The following is a 25,567-nucleotide window of genomic DNA, read 5'->3' on the forward strand; positions in this document are numbered from 1 at the left end:
AATTGCCCCTAACTGACGATAGCTTCAGTGATAGGCTCCGGCTATTGAACGTCTGCGCTCATAGGAGAGGGACGACGGTAGATATTTTTCGGAGATTGAATTTGCTTCGTCGATAACAAGCTTCCTTGGTGGTGTGTGCCAATTGTCGGAGAAATTGCGGTGTAATAAAAGAAAAAAGTTAACTAGAAACGATTTATCGGATTTTAATAAAAAAAAACAAAATGGGAAACCAAACTCAATAGGTGCACATCAATTAACAGAAAGTAAAACTAGTAAAACCTTTGAATTAGTGAAGTTATTAAATTTATCGCAATCAACTAAAAATTAAAACCCTAGTCAATATCTTAACTTAGACGTACAGTTATTCTGTGAATGATTTTACATCATCATACGAGCTGAGAAACTGAGACGAATAGAGAACTAGCTGTGAAACATACTGTAAAGAATAAGTACTTCTATCCAACGACGTCGACGAGAATGCCAGGGCGAGAAAAGCGTCGAGACGCCAGATTCTCGCTGATTTTCGAAGCTGAGTGAGGTTTTCAAGAGACGGTGGCTTTTCGAGAATACGTGGAAGGGCGAACGAGTGCTCTCGATCGTCGGTGGAGAAAGGGACGGTACAAAGGGAAATAAAAACCATGGGTTACAACGACGTAAGTGAAACAGAGTTAAATTGAAATGAAAGAGTAAAAGAAGAAAATTATAGGATTAAGAGGAATAAAAGTAAAGAGCTAACAAATTAGTCTGGTATAAAAATCCTCCCCACTAACAATAAGGTCTGCCCTCACTAGCGATAATATAACCACAGGGTCAACAATCTTCAGCATGTGAAGAGTTAACGTGACGTGAAATGCAGCGCTACAGTCGTAAGTCGGAAGTATGGATGAAAGTATGCAAAAGCAGGGGGTTTCTGAAGGTCCCGATGATACCTTTCTCGGGCGGATATTGGCCGTCACGGAAACTGGACTAAATACTCAACTCGTAGGAAAAGAGATAAGGAAAAGGTTGGAAAAAACATATTTACAGTTCCGTCAAACGGACGATACGATAGTCAAAGACGGAGGACGACGCACCTAGAAGCTGAAGGGCGAACGAGCAGAAGAGTAGTATGAAAAAAGGAAGCACGAAACACGATAGACAAGGAAGAGAGTTCCGGTAATTGAAAAGCCTGCGGTGGATTACGATCGTCGCTTTATTTCGCGTGCCGGGCTTCGCCTCTATTATCTCGCCCGTTTCTTTAACTGCTCCACTCTCGGCCACGGGATCCTAAGGACAAGAAAAACGAGAATCGAAACGAGCTGGTCGAGAAGGATAACCAAAGAAACCGTTCAAGTGGTTGAATTAGAAGTCGACGAAGACACGAAACCGCGAGGGAAAAACGAGGACACAGCACGAATCACGATTAACAAGGTACAGAAATTGTATAACGCAAAATTCGTTTGAAAAAAATCTAAGTAACAATAAAATGTATGTTCGTGCGCTTTCAAAATTCTATAAGTACTATTTTTGTAGTTAGAACTTACGTTGGTTTATATCAATTTACTTTGTAATTAGACAGTCTATATACTTTTGATGCTCGCTAAAGATCAGAGAGAAACGGAATAATGTAAAAACTTAACGGAGTGGAAAAAAACAAGAGAAATAAAAGGTCGTACGCAACAATGCCTGGGGAGAGGGGGTGCATTCTCGTGTGATTACTGGCGCGCAGGCCTTAACGAATGGCTTCGTAACCGTGGCTGTTTTAAGGTCATTACACAACGCAAAAAAGCTGGTTAATGGGCGACCCGGTGGCGTAGCATTGGCTAAAACCGGCAGATCGAGTGCAGGAAAAAAATCGAGTTCAAGACTGAGAGGCAGAATGCGGGAAGATGAAGGAGAAGAAAAAATCGACCTGCTGTTCATTGCCGATCGAACCACTGATTTATGGCAACCTTATATTCCGGTAAAAAGACGAGTAGAGTATCTCGTACGGCGCGAGATGTTAGACGCTGCACCATTGCATGATAGGATTAACAAACGTCAACGTCAAATATAGAAATATATACATATATTAAATATTTAGCGAAATGAAATTGACCACATTATATGGAATTCTCATCTGTCTTATGTCTCCATGTATGTTATGTTATCTGATGCAGAAATGTCATATTGTTTTATAACTTTGAAATACCAATTACCTGATTTGCATATACATGAAAGATCATTACTATGTGGCGCAAGAGATTCATGAGAATCTTACAAATAATAATAATTAATAACACATTCCAACTCATCACTTCCACTGTCTTATTTTTAATATCAACACTTGATTCTCAGAATTGATTTAGAATTGGTAGCACATTGAAATTGATTCTATCCCTAACGTAACAGGCTTGCTACGCGGTATTGCATTTAGGAATCTTGTTAACCGAGACCTATGATCCTGTCCGTTTTCGGTCTTACACGTGTTGCTCGATGTGTAGCCACACGGTGCGCCCGGCTATTGATAATAGGTGAATTATGGTCGATCCTCGAAAGTGCAGCCTGCCTCTACTTTCGACCGTACACGGATTCCCGGTGCGATGTACACTGATATGCCGGATGAATTTCGCGTGATACATCCTGTAATACGGTGAGAGTATATTGATAGCCGGGGATCGGTGTCGACGAGACGTGGGATGAGCGGTGATTACATTCGCATTTCGCTCTTCGTTTTGAGTGAAATTACGTGTGCTGTTCTTATTTCGAATAAACTAATGGAAGATAGGAAAAAATCGTAAACGATTTCCTTTTGAACCCATATTTTGCATTGAGTTTATTAGATTATCGGTAAAACATAGCAAAAAATGTAAATTTACAGACAAGTGTTAGAAAAGTCACGTAACTACCCCTAGCCCCTTGATATAAATTAATAAATTGTCGTAGATGTGGCTGTCAATGTGAAAAAGTATGAGTTAGATAAATTCTGCAAAATCATAATTCAGTTCACTAGAACTAAAGGAATTAATATTTTAAAAATACACAACACTCGTGTACTAATGAACTTCATTTTTATACACATCGACGTCGAAATCTCTTTTTACTAACCCAGGATCATCATTTCCGGTTGCGAGAGAGGACTCGAAAAAACACGACATCGCGTTCACCTCTCTGAAACGACTATATTGTGAAATATATACGGAGACGTAATTACGGGGCGGTTCGAAGCGACTCGGGTAGCCGCCGGGTGGAGTTTTACGGCCGCCTCATTAAATTACGAACTAATTACCGGTCGGCGAATTATTAAAAAGCTTAGTCGGCTGTTAAACGTGCCGCGAGTCGTAAAAGAGAGACGTACGCTTACGCGTGTGCGTTAACTACGCCGCCCCTCGAGACTTGATAGCCTTCCATCTGGCTCGAGTGTCTCGCGCTATCCCTTACACTCCTCGACCACGGAAAAAATTCATTTTCCCAACCTATGTTACTGAACTTATTTTGTTACAATTCTTATATTTAAAGGCTGCTACATACGCCACTTATTATGTCAATATCTCAAGCTTTAAAACAGACGGAGATCATTGCCTTTTCTTTCTAATCATTACATACTGATTTCATTTTAATCTATATTCTATGATATATTATCACATCAATGGAACTATGTCGGATTAAATTCTTCCCAGGTCTATCAATTTTTCCATTTCATAAAGCAAGTCTAAGGCAACTTCAATGCAATCGTTATTCTGTGAAACATCCATGTACCAAACGAATTTATTCAACAATATAATTTGAAAAGGACACGGTGTCTTGATGTGAACACGAGACGGATTTCAGTTGTTCGATGCGGACTTCGAATCACGATGGTTCTCGAGAGACGAGACGAATCGCCTGATTATCCACGCCGCCCGCGTGGCATACGCGTCGATTTCCTGGCTCTCGCACCAAGCAACGTAGTGCGACGCGGAGGAACAGAGTTCCATGGTTTGCAATTAAATTAATATGGCCGCGATGAATAGCTTACGCGTAAATACCGTAGAGCATAAAGCGGAACGAACTGCAAGCTGAACAAATCGATTTCAAAAGAGCGAAGCGAAGCGATTCGCCATCGCGGCATTGTTGAAATTTTGCACTCGGTCGCGCCTCCGAACATCGCGGACACTGTTCTGAGATAGTGTCCCATTTCTCGATAAGCAGAATCAATATGAATGTTTTATTCTTACTGCTATTAATACATAAATATTAAATTCTTAAAACTATTATGTACTACTAACCATGACTTGTGCTGGATGTCTAATCTAGCGCGCTAAGTAAGGAGATTGAACAGACAGACAACGACGAAGTCAGAGAGCGGTGGAGAATGAGACGAGAGAAGGGGACGAGGGCGGATATCATTAAGGCGGCGTGATGTTTTTAATTAATTAATTCGCGGCAGCTACGGATTTACCTTCTCATAAATTCCAGAGCGATGCGTTGGTCGCGAGAAACGAGGGGTTCGAAAGCGTCGTGTCGTCCTCCGAGGGTGAATATTACCGAGGGAGACGAGACCGAAGAAAAAAGGACAAAAGACGAAGGAGAAGGGTGTACTGCAAAGTATTTAAAAATATTAAGTACCCCCGACGGAGACGGATATTAAGACAGAGCCGTGGGGTAAAATCGACGAAGAGACGAAAGGCGAAGAGTGAGTGAGAGAGAAGATGAGATAGTAAAAGGGGTTGGTGAAGGGGGCAAGCGACGATGCGGCGCGTCGACGGTGCCAGAGAGGAAGCAGAGTTATGGGATTGAAGCGCTGCAGGAAGCAACGGGGCCTCCGCTGGTTACAATAGAACGAGCGAGGGAGAGAGACCGTCGAGGCAGGGGAACGTTTCAATTAGTAATTAAAACGTGCCGTGCTCTACCGCCAGCGACCTTCTCCTCTATCTCGACTTTACACAGTGGCTGTTGCCTCTCTTATAGTCTGCCGTCGTCATCCTGCCGCCGCGCTACTCCGCCATCTTGTAAATTAATTAATGCGTCCCTAACGAGATCAGAGGTGTCGGTAAGGCAGCCGAGATCGGCAAGTTCTCTACCCTGTTTGTCCGCCGAGAGGAAGAACAACCCCTTTCGGTGTTTCTGGAGATGAGCGTTCACCGTTTCGAGGCCCCTGAGAATCACTTCCGCTCTTTCGCATCAGTGCACGCGAGCCTTTCTCTTTGCGCTTCCATCGAGTTTACCAGATAAATCCTTGCCTTATATCACCCCAACTCGAGCTTCATCTTCCCCATTTAAGTATAAAATACATTTTTTGGTGAACATTAATCCAAGTACATAAAAATTCTCATTCAACCAAATACACAAAAATGAACTTCCCTCATTCCTAAATAGATGAATTCTCTACATTCGCTCTGATCGGATCAGAAAGTAATTGATATGAACCAGTCATGTTACAAATAATCGAACGAGAGCAGTAGTCGCGTGGCGGGACAAAATCATCTCTGTCAATCCTGTGCGTGAATTGACTTTTCAAACGTTCAATTAGGGATGACCCTGGCCAGGAGGAGTCTATCCCAGGGGCAGTGAGTGAGGGTGGGAAGGGCGTAACGCTAGTCGTGCTTCGGCATCAGTATCTCTCTCCCACGACCCTTTCAAACCCTTTCATCGGTGCTTCAACCCGCTTACATAATGTAGCCACTCTAATTAAAATAAATTACACTCTCGCGTCAGTTCGCTCTTTTATCCGTCACGCCCTATCCCCGTGCCACGCCACATTTTTTTCGACCCTCGTTTCGTCGCTTTTTTTGCATCGCATTTTCAACCACCAGTCAGCAGCCAGCGACACTGGCTACGTAATACACCCCCTGTTTTTCCTCCCTCTTTCCACCCCGCCTTTCAACCCTCACTCGTTTATTTGCACTTTATTCGAGATTTAATTTACCGACCTTCGAGCGTCAGCCTCGTTGCTGTGCGCTCAATTCAGTGATAGGATTAAAAAAAACGGTACAAAAAAGTAGACGATAGTCAACAGAGTGATTTTGCAAAACGCGTGTTACCAAAGAAAAGAAATAACGCGACTAAGAGCAGCAAACAACAATTATATCGTGGGAAAGTATTTAATTAGGGTTAACAATAGATAGCGACTGTTTATAATTGTAATGATATACTGATAGCAAGCTCGAGAATAAAAAAATTTCTTAAATCCTTGTGCGATTGGTATTTTAAAAGTAGCGCGCACTGATGATACCAGCGTTTGCTTGAGTAATCGAGAAACGATCTTTAAAGCTGACTAATCGACCAATTTTCACTCCCTTCGCTTTCACCTTCGTTGTTCCGCTAATTAACGCTGAAAACTCGCTGCTTCGCAAAGAAAAAACGTGACTCGATCAACAGGGAATTATCGAGGTTCGTTCATGGCCCCAATCAACACAATTATTAAGCGAATAAATTTTAATTAATTAAATAGAAGAGGAAATTAACCAACACTTCAATTTTATCATATGCTGGATTTTTTCCATGTAATAAAAGAATGCTCGTTGATCGGTCGCGATCTGCTCGTAGAAAACGGAATTCCCTTCTCGATGTCAGCTCGGCATTACCTGCTCCGCAAAATTAATGCGGCGCCGTTTCTCGAGTATTTTTCTCACCGACATGGCATCGAGGGCCACTCGCTTTCGCGACAATTTGCCGCGAGCTACTCGGATCGGCCGTAAGTATCGTGAAATTCAATTAAGTTCGTGCTTGTGCAACTCGAGGGAACTCGCTTCTCTTCCTCTTCCATCCCCTCTTATCGCGGCTTCGCTCTCATCAGCAGCTAGCAGTAGCCTGTGAACGTCCTCCCGTTTGGAAAAAATAGAGAAAAAAGGAGACGTCTGTTCCATGACGCGACGGCGATAAATAAATATTCTGCAGTCATTCCTGGCTTCTCCCTTCGTGCTCTCTCTTCATCTCCTCGAAAGCCACGGGAACAAGCATTTCTCGGTAGTTCATAAATTGGTTGACTCGATTGAAAAGGGAGAATGAAAGAGCAGACTCTCTATTTATGTAACTTCTTAATATTCTACTTTCTTTCTTTTGGAATGGTATTCTTAATATTTCTCTAATTGTCTTGTGAATTTCTGAACAATTAATAGAAAACGCTGGCTAAAATTAATAGAAAAAACTGAATGCTACGAATTTATGATGGCTGTGCGTATATTCTCTGTGTACAAACACAGTGAAAGTTTTTAGTAAAAGGCTCCTGTGCTGCGTAAGACGAAGAAAACAATCTGATTTTCCATCAAACCACTTTGCCTCGTTTTTTTCAGATTTATTCCTGCTCCACATGTCGTATCGTATAGCTTTCTCGGTTACTTCGTTGTTGTTTATTGTTCGCATTTCCTTCGCGTTCTCGGGCTTCTTACCTACTTGCTCTTCGCAATCCGATACAACGACCGTGGGGGCGCGGGTCATTTCGTTCTCAAGCAGAATCGTTGCGCAAAGAAATAAGGAAAAGCCGAAGAGAAGGTGAGACAAAGCTTATATCGCGAATTGGAGGAGAATCCAGAACGCGGACGGACGAGTGGAAAAGAATGCGAGTCGTTATATTATTTGCGCACCGGTAAGATCTATCTTCCCGTTTCCTAAACAAGCTGTTCGTTTCATCCTTCAACGTCTTACCGCCGATCTATCCTCAGTTTTTTTTCGGAACCGCTCTTTCACAATCCGAAAAAATTTCTCCTGGAGGGAACTTTGACCCAAACGTATACTATACTTCTCAAGTACAATTGAAGATCAATTATTCTATTAAATTTGAACTCACTCCTATGTATATTTTCATTCACTGTATCTATTAGTATAACATCTTCTAATTTCTATTTTGAATTTACCTGAAGTTCATTTTTTATGTTTCCAATACGTACGCACCTGTTGCATTTCAACTACAATGAAACCAGGCCGAAAAGTATCATTATTAAGTATTGCAATTACACGATATACAAGCGAATAAGATATGGAAACGTGCGTCACGCAGTCTGTGACGTGGCATCATGCGAAAGCAAAAGCGAAAACCCGAGGGCGGTGTAAGAGGGAGAAGGGTAAAAGGACTGATGTACTAGCAATCAGTAATATTATACAACGCGACACGAGCCAACCACCCCATTAGCATTCATATTTCAATTTCATAGCCCTCGGCTGATGCTGTTGCTAGTGGTGGGTTCAGAATATCCTCGTAAGGCTGGCATGTGGGGTGTGCAACGAAGATAAACACAAGTTCGATGGAAGGCACAGGCGTAGAAGAGAAACAAAGGCGGCTGTGAAGGGGAGAAAGAGACGGGTAGAGGATTACCTAGAACGAGCGTGAGTGGGAGCTAGGGGATGAAACGAGAGATAGAAACGTGCGAACGACGACGATGAAAGGGATGGCGATGAGATAGCGATGGGAACGATGCCATCGTGAACATTATGTCCTGTTTGTGGAGTATACGTACCAAGACGTAATGGTGATTGGACAAAATAAATAGTAAACATGATACATAAAATTCTTGAATTTCTATGAAGACTAAACTTGTTCATAATTAACTAACGAATTTCTTATATAAGGTGATGAAGTTGACTAACTGTGTTATATTCGATTAGTTCTTAGAACACATATTTAAGAAAAATGAATAAACTTAAAGCACGTCCGTACTTCGTTACTTATACGCTACCATAGAATAACTATTAAATGATAACACAATTTCCTTTGACATAACTAATATTTGGAAAAAATCAGAATTTTTTCCTTCAAACTTGAATATTTTATGAAATGCGTCGACGATTTTATAAAATACCATCGTATGCTGATTTTCCGAAGCATTAAACCGTACACATACATATACGTTGCACTTCGTTAATACGATTATGTATACGATTTAAATCGATTTAATACGATTTGAACAAATCGAGGCTAATTCAGCTCTTCCAATTCGATTTCTCCCCAGGAGTCTTTCGCCTACCGCAATCCACCAATCCGTATGCAGATTGAACATTTTCCAAGCGATAATCGAATTAGTCCCATCGCTAGTCGGTCGGTACACATTATGAAAGCGCGGCGAGATTACGTGCCCCAGAGAGGCAAAGCGAGAGAGGGAGGACGATGGCAGAGGGTAGAAACAAGCGGGAAACGCGAGAAGGGAGAGAGCTAATACCGATGGAAACCTATTACCATCTATCTCAATGCCGGTGTAATGGATGCGCGGTCTCGATTATCAATCCGTAATAATTGTGCATATTAAACGGACGCTAATTATCGGCTCGGCCACTGGCCACGGGCGCCGCCGCGCCCGCCCGTCAAATTGTACAAGTTATGTTGGGTGTGGACGCTATTAAAATATTGTCCGTAATCAAGCCACGAAAAAGAATCACGCCAAAAAGATTGTTACACTTCGAAATCAATTACACGTTGCATCAGCCTGAATAATACGGAATGTTTCTTAACTCATGATACATGATAGATAAAATGATTTTCCCTTAGAAAGTAAGCTGAAAATCTGGAATATTATTTTTGACAGCGATTCTAATATAGTAATGTAAATCATGTTATTGATACAAGCGTCTCTTTGAAATCTCCATTTCAATATTTCCCTGCCCGCTTTCCTTCGCTATACTTGTGAAAAGATGTGAAACGATTCGAGCGAAACTGCCATCATTCCCATTTTCCATCTTCCGTCGTCAAGAACCCCTGATAGATGGGCGACATCGATTTATCCCAGGACTGCAGCCACTTCTTGCTGTTCACCACGTTCGATCGCGAAACTAACCTTGAAAGATCGGAAGCGGGAACATGCTTGGGGACGTTCCACCTCTTGAGCCCTTTTTTGCCAGCCCGGAGCGCTTTTAATAAACGCGCGCGCCGCGCTCAGCAGCCGTTTTACACTATCGAAAGTGGGGGTGAAGGACAAGAGTAGGAAAGAGAACAAAAGGAAAAGCAAGCAGAAGAACAGAGGAGAATAGAGTGAAAGAGAAGAACGGGGTTGCATTTGACGACGAGCTTTTTACGGCCCTGTGTTCCGGTGTTCGGGCTTTTACGTCCATTTCAGGTTTCCTCCTCTTTCTCCTACAACTGACCCGTATCTCCTCTTTCTTTTTCTCTTCCCGCTCTCTTTCACTCTTTCATCCACTTCGGGAACCCCCTCGACCCCTTTTCATCGACGCCCCACAATTTCGCTTGCTCCCTCTTTCCCTCTGCGAGACCAATTTCTTTTTTCGTCTCGCCAATTTTATTTGTTTCACCGATATTCCCTTTCAACTGCGTGAGCCACACACGAACAGCGCCCACTCTAATGTCTTTTTACTGAAAGATGAAATTCGACGTGATTGGAATCGTTCTTCTCACAATCAAACGCCGTATAACTTCTGTTCTCAATCCACAAACTGCCCAATTTAATAATTTCTCATCTATTAAAATTCCTTCGAACATTTGAAACTCCCTTGTACCTTCGTTTAACGATTCTTTACTTCTGGCAAACCGTCAAAACCGAATTCGTTGTTAATAGACCATTATCGATTGGCGAAATCGCGAATTTATGATTCTCTATAAGTTAAATTATATGATACTCACATGCCTCTCCTCAGCTGGATTAAGACCTGCAACAAATAAAACGATCCTGTTAAACTTGAAACGCCTTTTTCGTTATAACTTTACTCTAATGTGCAACATTTTAATCTGATTCCTATCCTATTTCTTCATATCATTTCCTTGCTTATTAGTTATTAAGCTGGTGCACATGGAATCTCATTTTCTTTGAGCACAGTAGATGCAGTTCTTGTATACATATAAAATATCATATTTTGTGACTTCATTACGAATTTTTCTGAAATAACCAATTACCTTAAATCAAATTACCCCATGTTTAATTTTATTCATAATAATAGACATACTGATGAATTTCGAGTGGAAAATTCAAGTTTGAAAAACAGAACGATGTTTCGTATACGTCATATGCGCAATTATTTTGTTACAAATGTTCGGTACAAAATGAAAAGTGAAAAATATAATAAAAAATAGAGGAATAAAACGGAAAACGAAATGCACGTTTATAACTATTACTGATCACAATTCGATTTAATTTTTAAAAACGGATATCATGAGATATCGAAGTCTAGTCCACGCAATAACAAACGTTACCTCTAAGGCACGAAAATAATTAACGCAAGCATATCGTAAAAAATAATCTCATTGATCTTTTGTTTCTTTCTTATATCAACACGTGCTATTGAAACGACTTAAAAAATTAATTACCAAACTCGAGAAGTTCTATTAAAAGAGAAGCATTCTTGCTTGTATTTCCTTTCTTCTGAAGCCATTTCAAATATCGCGGAAGACCGCGTATTTCTCGGGAAATTGGTCCCTTACAATGTTTTTCATGATTATTGCGGAACTAACTCGTGAACCGTCAGCGGTACGCCAAAGCGAAATCTTTTCCGCGCCAGGAACGAAATAAAAGAAAAGAAAAGGAAGCAGATCGAGGAGGGGAAGGAGAACAGCTTCGGACTCTTCTCTTCCTCGAGGACTTCCGAGAAAGAACGGTGAATGAAAGAAAGGAGGGCGAAGTGAGATGAGCTCCGAGACGAAGAAGATCCCGAACGAGCTTTGTCCTTGGAAAAGAGTCCGGTTTCTCCTTTCATAGTAGGTACGTAGTTTGCCCTCGCTCGATTTCCCCAATCTACTTCTCTTATCCGCTCTTTATACTTTTCGTAGGTGCACTTTGTCTCGTAGAAAATATCCTGTGAACATTACTTTCCTTTGGTTCTTTTCACCAATCCGATCTAACGACTATATACGACATATTAGGTTGCCTTTATTTTTCAAACATTTCAACTGGCTGAAGTTTTATTCAGCGAATTAACTCCTGATTATTTATTACAAATTATGTAAACGAGTTCTTTAAATACTTAGGATCAATTTTTCCTTTGACTAAGTAATAGTTGCATATCCTTGCAAAAATTGAAACGAATGCTATGCATTTTAATTGCTGAAATGAAATAACTTAATTGGCTTCATGCCGAGAAGAATTGGAACATTTACCTAAATTCTGAGAAGTTAACAGTAATTGGTTTTAATTATTGCGCATGGGGAAGTAGTCATCAATTCCTGTTTCGCCAAGTTTCCATCGACGTGTGAGCATTCAACTTCGTCCAACTCCGCTCAACTTGATCCGTCTCAACACGAAAGCTTTTTTCTTTTTTAATGGCTTCGCTATTAGGTAGCGTAGACTCTTACGTCTTTGTTTTTATACCCTCAAGGTACTTTATTACAACTACTTTCTAAACGCCAAATTAATACTACTAGTCGTCTTCAATTTGCTCGTTTCTACTAATTCCAAAAATGGTTAAGGGAACATGTACTGACAATTCTATACATGTATAGGAAAAATATCCATATCAGACACAAGTAAAATAAAAAGATGTTGGGTATAATTAAAATGAAAAGTAGATTACAGTTATAGGATTACAGAAACAGCGAAGATTCTAGTACAGAAAATAGTACGTGTTTACGATCAAAGAACAACGTTAACGTTGCTGCCAGACCACTAAATGGGAGCCTGAAACAAGAAATCCGGCTCGCAATACGATTCTCGAACGGAAAAACTCGACACCATAAAGCTCCCGGGCGCGATCACGTCGCACCAGTTGTACAAATAAAGTAATTCCTGAAGTGGTCAGGCTCTCCTGCAACTCCGATAAAACGTACACTATCTTTCACAAATATTCGAGTTAGTGGAAATGAAAATACAGTCGAAGGAAACGGGAAAGTATAATACCGGAAATGAAGCTGTTTATAAAAGAGTGCAAGTCGAAAAACGAAATTAATTCTAATTTGTTATATCTTCTTGAATCTTCTAGCTCAGCAAAAAATTATTAAGACTTTCTACAGATTTTTAAAGAACGACGATTTGTTATTAAAATTTTCGCGACTGATTGAAAAATCATTAAAATAATTCACTTCCAATGACTATTTTTCGAAACTGAATACCGCAAGTCACCTCTGGACTAACTGCATATTATTTCTCATGTTATAATACATTTTATTTTAGTTTTTTAAAGATATTTTAAGAAAAATTTGGTTGCTATTCATAAATACCTGAACAAGCTTCGTATAAGAGGTTGCATATGTCGACTTTCAGTTTTTGAGCATACATAAAGGAATACTTACATTGACACTTATTATTAGTTCCAAAAAAAAAAATGAAAATGAATTTTTCACATGAACGTCCTTTTGAATACTTCTGAATGGATCTGTATCAGAACGGCCCGGGCCGACAGCCGTGTGTTTTATGGTCGAGCAAATTAAGGAAAGACCGTGGCGTGCGGGTAAAAGGATTTCCACCCTTGGAGCCATTACCGAGTTGTCGGGGGTGGCAGAGCACGAGGAAGGGTCGTGAATTTTCCACTGCGGACCACACACAACCGGTTTTCCCGGCGAGGAGGAACAAAGATCGAATGAGATCCGTCGTCTTGCAAGTGAAACTCGTACATTAACGTTCTCTTTCTTGCACCCTCGATTTCCTCCAGACCAGCTGGGAAACAATGTCTCGGACCCTTTCCTCGTTGAACTTCCTGCGCGTCGCGCGGCTCGTAAACGGACGCGGAAGAGCAGGCATAATTTCCCACTAAAACGCAAAGAGCTCGTTTGCCGCGTGACAGCGCGTGCATCTCCGCAGGGATGGCGTTCTCGAGATGACACTCCGGCGTTCACTTTTACGCGATCGTTAAAATAAGAGGAAGGGAAATGTCACAAGCGAAGGATGAGAGGAAACGTCGCGTCGCGAGATAGGGTAAACTGACTACATTAAAGGATAAGATACACAGTCATTACTATGTCAATGATTCATAACTTTGGTACTGTATTTAGTTTGTTTCAAAGGAATACATTTTGTAAATACGTTACGATACGTTAAAAAATAATACAATAGATAATCACTATATATTTTCATTTACGACAGACTGTCTTAAGTTAATATTCTCTACGATAGTTAGAATGCTAATGACTAGGAGCGATAAAAATAAATATACGAGGGAAAAGCATTGAAATTCTTCAATGTGGATATACAAATATAAGGAAACTCTCAATTAGCGGTGTAAAGGTTTGATATTATACAAATCTGAGGAGAATCACTCAGACTATCTAGAATACAATCCGGTTTGACCGTTTTCAACAGATTGTCTCCGCGAATTACGCAGCTATTACGTTTATATAATTTATCATCTTCCGGCGCGAAATAATGCTTCCGGAATATGAAGAGAACCGGTAGGGAAGGTATACGGGCTTGAATTAACGATCCGATCGCCGGAAAAGCAAACTCGTTCTGTCCTTCGATTCGGAAAGAACGCGCAAGAGAGAAAGGCGAAAACAATATCCGGGAGGAATTATGACTATAACTGTACACGCTTCAGGGGTTGATCTACTCCGTAGTTCCCCGGAGAACCATCAGTCGTGCAAATATCTACGTTGAAATGGTAATGTAGATAATATCATTTGCTAATCGTCCATAAAAGAGTCTTAAGGAGTATTTCTACTACCGATGCATGTCGAGGGAACCGACAAAGATTTTTAGAGGCTCGGAAAGAACTAAGGAGATGAAACTCAGTTGTAAATGCGAGGTACAGGCAAAGGCATGCAAAAGCTGGAAGCTTCAGTGGACCCTGGTGATTTTTGCGAGTGGCCAAGAGTACGGGTCAAATCCCCTGCTGTTTAAGTTTAATTGTAAATACTAACCATGGCTACAAGAGAATCACCAACTAAGGGAAACCGGAAACGATGCCGAGAGATTTAAATGGCGAAACAATTTCCTTTTACATTTACCAAGATTATCTATAATTATCTACCAAGTAGAATAATTATTTTGGAATATATCATGAGACCTTGTATAAATTGAATCAGGAAGAGTGATTTTAAACTTTTGGTCGGTAGAGTATTGTGGGTAAATCCTGGCTGAAAAAAGGAAACGAGAAGAAAGAGCACACGGTTAAAAGAGGAGGACGGGTGAAACGATAACGGCCCTGCTGGAAACAATTCGCTGGGGGTAATGTTCCGGAAAGGAGAGAAGAAGTTTCAGTTGCCGCGACAGAAATAGTGGCCCATTACAGTTCCTTGCCTCTCGCGGTGCTGCTTCCCGGTTTCAAAAGGGTGTCGACGAGATTCCCGTCCCCCTTCCGTTTCGTTCACCGACGAAGGGAGAAAAGGCGCGTCGCGAAACGGCCAGACAGTGATTTCAGATGTCGTGGTTGTTCGTAAAGTGTGGCCGCAGTTTCCCCCGGAATGGGAAGAAGAACCGGGACTCGTGTCGAAACAGAAAAGAGAGATGTACATCCTGCCCGCAAAGTGTATAACTGAACTTCTTTCGTGACGAGAACATTGTTTCTTGTGATCCCGTTGCGTTCAAATGATTTGCAGGATGCTCGTATGAGTGTTTTGCTCTTCTTAAAATGAGATGAAACTATTTTCTAATTATTATTCATACAATCATTGAATATATAAAATTATATTAGTTTTCATAATAATGGAAACTGGTTTTAGTAATTTTGAATTTTAATTAGTTGATCGCTGATGTGTAAAAATCGGACAAGTAGAAGTGGATCATGGTTATAAAAGAATGCACAACCTAGACCTAGTATTTCATTAAAACCAACCGACAACGTGCGGAACAATATGGAATAATTGATCGAAGGTTATACATATTCGGAGCTAGGTTTAGGCTTGCGGTAACATAGGGCGAGAGTGTGGTTGGAGGTGGATATACTATATCGCGCGAGAACGATAACTGCTCGGGTGGTAGCAAGTGGAATGTGAAAGGACTGCGGAAAAAAGTAGAGGAACGAGGAATGAGAAGCGAAAAACGAAGCGCATAGTGTGGAGTGGAAATAAACGCAGAATGAGAAAGACGAAGAGAGATGAAAGTGAATGAGAAAGAGCAAGGGAAGGAGAGGAAGTGGAACATGATAGAACAGTAGAACGACAGAGGAAGCTAATAGGGCAAGAAAGGGTGAGAGAACAAAGTGCGAGGAAAGGGTGAGACAAGGAGGACGAAAGGACACGCCCGCGAGAGCGCGAAAAGAGGATGAGAAATACGGGCGGAGGCCGCGAAGGTTTAGAAGAGCTACCTAGAGGCAGATGGGAACGACAGAGGGGAAGAGTCGGAAGTACTCTCGTGTCAAGAGGAGATTCTGAGTGGTCTCTTGAGCGACGACCATGCACAGTGCGCGAGCAAGAGGGTCGACGAGAAGCGGAGGACGCGCGTTGCATATGGAAGAAAAGAGATGGGACAGACCAGCCAACCTATTCATGTACACTCCATCTCATAAGTCAGCTTATAAAATAAATATCAGAACTTAGACCTAATCAAAAATTTTGTTTTAGGTTTTCAAACGCGTCTAAATTTATCGGCTTCAGATCTGCAAATTCAAATTCCAAAAAGTAGACTTCGAGACTGATTTCAAATGACAATTATTATATTCTTCTTCATATTAATCAATCTCTAAGAATTATGGAGATTTAAAATTAATTCTAGATTTTACGAAAGTCTAGTTAACTCTAAACTCAAAATTGACCAAGCGTACTTGTGAACGGGAGTACACGGCATGTTCCTGTGCGCGAGATAGGAGAGTCACTTGAAGCCCTCGCGACTTTGTCAGCGCTACATGGAGCCTAAGTGCGAACGTTCTTGCACTCGTGTATCGTCCCAAGGAGAGGGACGAGAACGCGCAAGTGGATCTTCGAGGTCAAGATCGAGGGTTTCCGCGAGTTCCAGGCTTAAGCACGATCGTTTGCGTCACCGTCGTATCGCTTGAAATGTCCCCTGTGCCCGGTATATACATCGTATGTCGTATGATATATGCGCATTCATCCTCCTCTTTCTCGCCCTTTCACCCCTATATATGTGTACATATCACATTATCACCAAGTTTCCTGGTATTTTAGAAATTGATCGTTTTTCAATAAAATCGTTGACGCAACTTTGTAAATGTGCAAATTCTAGACATATTTTCATTTAGAATCTTAAGCCTTTGTAATATATATTCAGTTACTGATTCAATTAAGCATATGTCTCATATTCAAATAACATGATATCTGTATTTGTGCATCCTTTTTATAACGGATATATAATCTTCAATTATGGCGCATTAATTGATAATGCAGTTAGAAATTTGTACCTGATAACAATTTGGAATTTAGATTTGATTATAATTTATGATGCGACCAAATGGTATGATTGTATAATGGAATTTATTGAATTTATTTTAGTAGCACATTTTTACGACGACAAGTAAATTGATTTAATGACTCCGCGTATTACACGGTGTTGATACAAAACGTCGTCCTCTTACGAGACTGTGGTAGTTGAATATGTATTATGTATGCATTATAGATGTTAAACAAGTTTAGTCTTTGCTCACTATGAGTCACTCGGTACTCCGTCTGAATTTGCACTACGGCAGGCAGGAAGTGAACACCGTGATGAATAATACTTTGGAAAATAACTAACTACGCAGAAGTTTAATGACCGAGAACACAAGTGAAACAGTCATCTCTGACTCCCACGCGTTATTTAAAATTCCAAATAAATACTTTTCAATCCAAATATAAAATGGTTTAATAGCTTTTGATTTTTAAATCTTGACGATTAACCTCTGACATTTTGACAACCGACACGTCATTCCATGAATTAAAAGTTCAACAATTAGGAACTGATAATATGGCAAAAAAATTGATTTTCTACAAATTAATATCAAACTGTTATTATTCATTTTTAATGGGTTAAATGCCACTCGTGTCTCGGAAAACGTACCACCTACACGTCAATTATTTAATTAGCAAAAGAAATAGAACAAGCACGATGAACGAACCGACCCACCAATACGGCGAACAGATAACAGCGTTAACAGAAGTGGAAAGGAAGCATGAAACGCTTATTACATAATTTCGCTGTTTAATCTGCCGCCCTATCCGAGCTGCTGAACGGGCGGTTCTGTTTGCTCGTGTTGAATCGAACGGAAGTGCAAAACGGTAACAAGCGCAAAAATCGTTTCGCGAGGATCCAATTGCGAATTCTCATACATCGAAGGTTCAAATGATAAACCGTGTGTGAATATGATAAACCGAACACAGTGATAAAACCGAGCGGGAGAAAAATGAGCAGCTGAGTCACAAGAAACGCGACCTACCGAATGAGTTAATTTTTCTTCGAATTAAATACGCAAAATATGTACACCGCCGACAAGCTGCTGATGTCACTAAAATGCATCAAGACACAAGGACAGCGACTTTTGTAAATCGAATCTGTTTTCCAATGATTACTCGATATCAAGATACCTTGTCGAGAATTTTCTATTATAATACTCAAGAGACGTGATGATCTAATGCCATGCACGTATCGCGATAATAATATAATTGAAATAAATAATGAACTGATACTAGAATTATATACAATAAAAGGCTATTTAAACGCAATCTTGACCATTATACATATAAAATGTACGTAACTGGTATATTTCCAATAAAAATGAAGAAGTTGATCGTTTTTATAAACACATCGTTGAATGAATCAAGATGAAACATATTTTAATTTATATCATTAAAAAAAAAACCATACAAATTTAATACTCAATCTCTATTTTTCAGATCAAGATCTTCCTATATTTAACAGCGTCATGAAAATAATCAATTTTCAGATTTGCATTAATATTTCGGTACACATATCCTACGTAAATAGCAAGGCAAACAAATCTGTGAATCAAAAGACACTACTCACCCCCGTTGTGCTTCAGGTCATCGGGCTGACCCCGGTGGAGGTCTGGTTTCGTCAACATCGACAGGGGGTGAGCAGCTGTACCGCCGGCGGAACCAGCCGCACCCGGTGGGATGCCTAATCCGAGAAGGGCTGCTGATGCCGACGTAGGTACGGGAAGTCCCGCTCCTGGACCGAGACCAGGGAGTCCGGCTATACCTGGGTGCGGACCCATCGCGGCACTCGGTGGCAGCTGCTGAGCATGTACTTGCTGCAACAATCTGGGCAGGTCTGGCCTTTGTTGCTGTAATCAAAACAGAATTTTGTATATCGTTCTGTACAAAATAAAAATGTGTACAGAGTGAATTTATATATTCAGTCGAAAATCATAGTGTAAAATGAAATTTCTAAACACTGCATTAGTACTTATATTCCTTAATATCTGAAAAATAAAAGATTGAAGGCTTGAAGAAATACAATATAGATAGATAACCATCGAATACAATCCTATTTTTGTAGTTACATTGCATCGCGAAAGCGATATTTATAAAGAGCTTGTACAATCTTGTCGATTAAAATGTAAAAAATAACTCTTTTCATGTTCAATACGCGATTAGCGATAATTGGCAAGTTTACACAGATTTCAAGATAACGTCCAATCGCCAACCTAGAAATCTAATAAAACAACCGATATCACATCTCTTAGAATAAGTGCTGACCGATCGGCTTAATCGAAATAACATCATTGAACAATGATGAAACACGCCTCCGTTGATCGATCTTATCGCCAATGTAATCCTCTCGGGGAACATACAAAAAGAGAAACACCTGCTAATCTCGAGGGTTAAATATCGTTCGATTTTTTCCATCGGAATAATCAAGTTTTTCCTACCACGAATTAACGTGACTTTCTCCTAAATTATCTTCGGTCGTAAGTATCTGTAGTCGACACTTTGAACACATAACGAACGGATATATGTATGTAGAAATATATGTAGAACCGACATAGTATCGGTTCTGAAGAACTGAAACCGAAACTGAAATGTGACTCAGAACCTACATATTTAGATTTACGACATTTTTTCGTTTCTCCATAATTGTTTCAAAAACCGAAACTGATGTTATAATTGTTTTCACCCCCGTTATCTTCGGTACATTTGGAAGCAGGTAAAAACATAGGAAGAAATAGAGAAAAAAGATACCGCAATCATCGATCGTAATTTAATTTTTTTAAGTTATTTCGAGCGGAGTAGAGAATCCCTGTGTTCGTTACACGAGGGACATAACTTTCCACGAGCAGAGCACACAAATCACGGTGGCAAACTTTCATCGGAGGTAGCGTTTAAATAACCCCTCGGTGTTCTCTACAGCCGACAGCCAGAGCTATAGTAAATCCGAAAGTACGAAACAAGTGCGCTCGGGTCTTATGCAACCTTTGAGAAGAAGCCGGAACGAGATGGCGAGGGTGAAAAGTTTCCACCGAAACCATAAACGTACATCCCTTGCCTAGCCTAGGTACCTAAGTAGTTTCTTTGTTAGTTCGCCCGACACGATGGCGTCGGTCGAGTTTCAGCGACCGAGCAAATTGAGAAATAAAGATAGCTATTCTTGCAGTTTTTACTACACGTTAATTCATCTTTCATTTTGACAATTCCATTGTTTTCCTATTAAGGCAAACCGCGAATTATCCTTCAAAATTTTCTTAACAAATTTAAAATTATTTTAACAAACGTCTAAAAATATAGAAACATTTAATGGTTTCGAATGCTACGTAAATAGAGAACTATCTGGTTACCTGTGAGTGTGGTGCAAAAACCTTTTTGAAGCTGAAGAAAATGGAAACGAAAAGCACACAACGTAAGAAGACGCGGAGAGGAAAGGAAGGAAAGGCATTTTCGGTGGTAGAGACGAAGAGGGAAAGAGAGCAACCCTTCGCAAACCGTGTACACTCGTTAAAGCCTGACCCGAATATTCCTAGAAAGTTGTTTGCTGAGATAATTAAATGGTTTAACGATATAATAACCGAGCGTCGAGCGATTCCCTGAGCCACCCACGGAATACATAAACGAGGAGGGGAGAAAGAGAAGGATGCGCACATGCTAAAATGAAACGCACCACGAAACGAGATGAAACGAGAGGGAGGATAACTGTCGAGGATAAGGGATGAAAGTGGCGGGATAAACGTTTCCCGCAGATTTAGCTCGAAGTCTGGAAGCCGCCTAAGAAACGTCCCGTGCTTTACATAGCTGGTAACGATAATAATCTTGGCCCGAGGGCTGACATGCCAGTATTCGCGGCATTGCAGACGTCTCGGACGATTCACATCGGGAAGATCATTTCCGTATTTGTGGCGAGATTCCGCCAATGATTGCGACCAACTTTACTCCCCGTTCAACTACTGAATCACTTACTGGCCCGTTCGTGAATGTAGCTCGTTTCTAAGTATCCCCCCTTGGATAGACTGAATGTGTGGAGGAATGATCAGAATTTTGAATGCTTGCGTGTAATAAACTGAAGTTTTATATAATTAAAATCTTAGAAGACTAAGTCATATGAAATTTTTAAATATATTTAGCTGGTAACCAATTGTTATAAGAATTGCGTTCTGAGATTGCATTTTTTTTTAGTCATATTTAAATATAATCTCACAAACACTATTGAGAAATAAAACATCTTTGAGCATAGAATATACCAAAGTAAAAAGAATATGAAAAATGATACAACAAACGAATGTGAACATTCTTCACACAAACTCCTCGAAATGCACAAAAGACATATAGTACTCTGTATGATAAATTATTGGTTTCATTCCCTTCGGCCAATTTACCTCCGGTAGAGGAAAGAGTTTAAGCGCGGGTAAAACGGAGTTATTTCAATTTGAAATTTCTGCACTCCGAATGCAGCGTGAAAGGGGTGTTTCCTTTGTGAGTGGCGGCGAAGGAGGAAGTCATTACGAACCTCTTCATCCTCGCACGATGCCTTCTTGCATCTCGTGCACCTGCGCTGCACGACGACGCGACGCACCGCGAGGCGGCAGGCTTCTTCTCAGCAGTTTACTCCGTCGTCGGTGTCGTTGCCACCGCCTGCTGACTCAACCATCCGTGGAGCTAGTGCCCACTAAAAGATCTCGACGAGATCGTCTTAACCTTCTTCTCTATATCATGCATCGTTGACGCTTGAAAAGCGTCTTTCGTCTCACCGCGCGCTCTCTACACTAGGCTAGATTATGAACGTCAGCAGCATTGAGAACTTCCATCTTCTTTATAAGCAGCTGATTTTATTTCACGGGTACTTAATGCTTGAAATTGTTCCGCAATCGATACGATGCTTTCGCAGAAGGACAAGTATGACTTTAGCTATGTTAATTCAATATTTCTTCTTTGGAACACGACTTCGACTGAAAATACGTAGTAGCATATACTTCAATTCGATTCATTTACTTAGTGCAAGGTTAAAATTGATTCTTCGAACTGATTTTAGTTGAATAACTGACTGACAAATATACAAGGTGTCCTAGAAAAAGTGTTAGAGTCGAAGAGAGGTAATTCTGTAAGTGTTTCTGGACAACAATTTCTCTTGGTAAAATGCAAAGTGAGCCATGGTTTTTAAATTATTAACGAAAAACACTGACCAATAAGAGCACGTGTAGGGCCCGCGGTAAGCTACGGCCGAGCGTCACGATCCGAGCCAACCTACCCGTAGCTCACATTGGTCAGCATTTTTCGTTAATAATTCAAAAACCATGGCTCACTTTGCATTTTACCAAAGGAACTTGTTCAAAAATATCTCGGGAATCATCCCTTTTCAGCTCTGACACTTTTTCTGGGACACCCTGTATACAGATAACATATTTCATTTTGTTATACGTATATATTGATACGATTTATTATGATGATTCGAAAATCCAATTATCAAATCGTATGAATTTTCGATAACGAAGTATTGACGCACAAATACGATATTAAGATAACGTGAAGTGTACAGCTGATTAAATGATAACTGATACATGAACGTTGTAAAAACGTTTAATATAGTGGATAAAATTCTGGCAGTGTGAGACAAATAATGTAAAGTCTGGACGGGTGGAAGATTTGATAAATTGCATATGAATTGCATAAAATTGTGGAACTTATATATCATCCATAACGTGAAACACTGAGGTGGAAAAGTGCGTTATAATTCATCAAGAGAAGAAATAAAAATAATTCAACTATAGAACACTTCTACAATATAAAAACTCTGATTTGCTGGAAGTTAATCTCTGCAAAAAACTATCTCTCAACTCTCAGGAGGATACGCAAACGATTTCGCGTCTCCTTTCGTGGTCTCTCGCGCGAGACGCACGTACACGATTTTCGCGAGGCGTTTCAAAGTTTTGCAAACCCTCGCCTCACCAGGATGCGCTGAGGGACCGCGCGAAACGAGTAAAGGAACGTGTAAAAAACGGAAAAGGAAAATAGGTATCTACTTCCAGGAAAAAGAGAAGGAGAGAGAAGGAGAGAGAGAGAGAGAGAGAGGAGAGAGACGAAGCGAAAGGAAGCGATTTAAAGCGCGCGGAATCCTCGAATTCTGCTAAGGATTTGCCGCACGTACCCCAACAACACCGCGGATCCGTAGAAGTTTCTATAGTCGAGGGTTGAGAGTCTGAGAGGGTGAGCTTGAGGGGATAGCCGAGCGGGTCGGTAGGGGTCGAAAGCAGTTGGGTAGCAGGAATGCTGATTAGTCGGTGCTCGTGCGCCGTAACACTATAACCTATCCGGCCTGGAAACCGGGCAGGAAGACTGCGGATAAGATTCAAGGGATGAGGTAGGGATAGACAGCGGAGGAGAAGGTAGGTGCTGTAGATTAGAGAGGTGAAGCAAGTGGAACAGGGATAGGAAGAAAAAGAGAGAGACGGACGGAGGAGGGGAAAAGGAGACAGGGTGAACGCCGGCAGAGCGGCCGGCGGCTTAATAGGGAGGAAATTGAGTGCTCGAGCAATATTGAGGAGGATTCGGGATTCGCCAGGATCGTATCCATCCGTCCGCTTTCGGATTCCTCTGGCGTGCGTCGGCTTTCTCCTACCGCCGGCAACCAGGGATTCTCATTCGCCGCGAATGCATTTCACGCCGGGTTGAACGTGAATCAGACCCGACTCGTACCCGTTACCCATGTATTCTCCGCTTCGGCTATTCTACACACGCCAGACAAGATCGCGTAAATTTTCTCTCCAACGGAGAATTTGCGGCTACCCTTCTCTCCGGCGCGTGGCCGGATTCAACTTTCTCTCAAGGTCCGCTTGCTCTCACGACCGCCGACCATCGGAGGGTACTTTCCTCGTTTCAAGTTATTAGTAATTAATCATATAGATAAAAAATTGGCTTAAAATGTCACTAGAATTGCCTTGATCAATTGCAGATTTTGGTCGATGCAAACTAAAGCTTTATGGTAATAACAGGGTGTACAAGCGTAGGATGGTCGTTAACTATGCATGTAATAAAATACCCATGCAATCACTGAGGGCAATTTTGCTAGTCTGATTTGGAACAAATTTCACATTACTCATAACTGATTTGCCGGCGCATGATCGCTTTGCACCCCTCGTTTTCGCCGCCACGATCGTTTTCAATTTAGAAATTTATCTATCTACCGTTTCAATAATTGCGCGCAGTGAAAGCAACAACTGGCCGTGTTGAAAAAAGCCACCCTTTGTCCACAAATCACTTCCCAGCGTATATCGATTCGCGGGGCCTGGGGGACCCGGGAAATTGATTTCGCATTAGACAAGCGAGTCTCGACTGTTGGCGCCTATTTGTTATCCGTGTCTTTCCATTTAACATTTTAACTTTAATCATACGAATTATTTATACAAATTTAACGAACATCGCCTTTGAAATATGTATATTCAGGAAACCTATTTTGGAAAATCTTGTACAATTTCTATATAAAATTTCTTGCAAATTTAAAATTAAAAGTTTATACCTCCCTCATCATTCATTTACGGTAGATAGGTAAGCACTTAGTTTCAATGTTACATGTTTTGTATTTGAGTCTAATTAGAATAGATGTAGTATAACGACTAATCGAACAAGAGGACTGGACTCGTGAACGATAGTGTACGCGTGTGTACACGCGCGCGGACGCGCGTATCACGAGGAGTAATTTATCTTCCATTGGCGTGCACTCACCCCGATAATAGCGTTGAGCTCGGTCATGGTCACTTGTTTGGCTCTGTCAACAGCAGTAGCGACTTGTTGTTGATGTTCCTGGGAGAGAAACGGCAGGATCTGAGCAATTATGGCATTTAACCTCTTCGCTATCTCTGTCTGAAAACAGAAAGGAGAACGATCCTTTATTAAACTGTGAATCACTTTTACAAACAATCAACGCTCACACGATTGAAGTCTATGTAATTGTTGTCCCTTTTCACCTCTTTATTCCCTCATCTAGTTAAAATTAGTACAAGATTATGCATGCAACATACCTAATTCAAATTTGTTAATATGTCTTAACTTTTCCGGTGTTTCTTCTTATTCTTAGATATAACTGAATTTATGTGTGAATGAGTATTTATTATTCAATTTCTTTGTCGCATATTTCTATTATAACAACAAATAGTCAGTATATAGTCAGCGCATTCTTTCCTTACTTATGTATGATTCTAAATAATAAAAATTCATGAAAGAAATTTACATATATCAATATCAGCCTTTGGGTAATCGTTAAATAAGGTATGTTATAAAGACCAGCTTAATGCACCCTTAGGATTGAAACGAGCGTAGATACAGGTGCGGTATAACCAGTCGAGGGTGTTTACGACACCCTCCGGACAGAACAGACGGGGATTAAATTAAATCCACGCTGAATCGGTAGACAGATCTTCTTCCTCTCTGTATCTGTCTATCTCATTCTAAAGC

General features: G+C 40.7%; 1 protein-coding gene and 1 long non-coding RNA gene across 4 annotated transcripts in view; one reads left to right on the plus strand and one right to left on the minus strand.

The window, feature by feature from the left end:
* Nucleotides 1-18,796, plus strand: part of LOC113464862 (uncharacterized) — a 29,950-nt gene extending 11,154 nt beyond the window's left edge. The window contains exon 3 of one of the 2 annotated variants that reach the window (XR_003389720.1): nucleotides 18,712-18,796. This is a non-coding gene — a long non-coding RNA (uncharacterized LOC113464862). Of the gene's footprint in view, nucleotides 1-4,416; nucleotides 7,283-18,711 lie in introns of those variants that run through there. The other variant, XR_003389718.1, reaches the window with a different exon arrangement.
* LOC108629297 (protein groucho) overlaps nucleotides 1-25,567 on the minus strand; it is a 104,547-nt gene that overhangs the window by 10,637 nt on the left and 68,343 nt on the right. For both annotated transcript variants that reach the window (XM_018031900.2, XM_018031895.2), the window contains exons 5-7: nucleotides 24,839-24,976; nucleotides 18,696-18,975; nucleotides 10,505-10,530 (exon numbers count right to left, since the gene is read on the minus strand). In XM_018031900.2, coding sequence (XP_017887389.1) covers nucleotides 10,505-10,530; nucleotides 18,696-18,975; nucleotides 24,839-24,976 — 444 coding nt within the window. The remainder of the gene's footprint in view (nucleotides 1-10,504; nucleotides 10,531-18,695; nucleotides 18,976-24,838; nucleotides 24,977-25,567) is intronic.

Source organism: Ceratina calcarata, unplaced genomic scaffold, assembly GCF_001652005.2.
Source record: "Ceratina calcarata isolate Rehan_Ccalc_2016 unplaced genomic scaffold, ASM165200v1 scaffold132, whole genome shotgun sequence".
Lineage (NCBI taxonomy): Eukaryota > Metazoa > Arthropoda > Insecta > Hymenoptera > Apidae > Ceratina > Ceratina calcarata.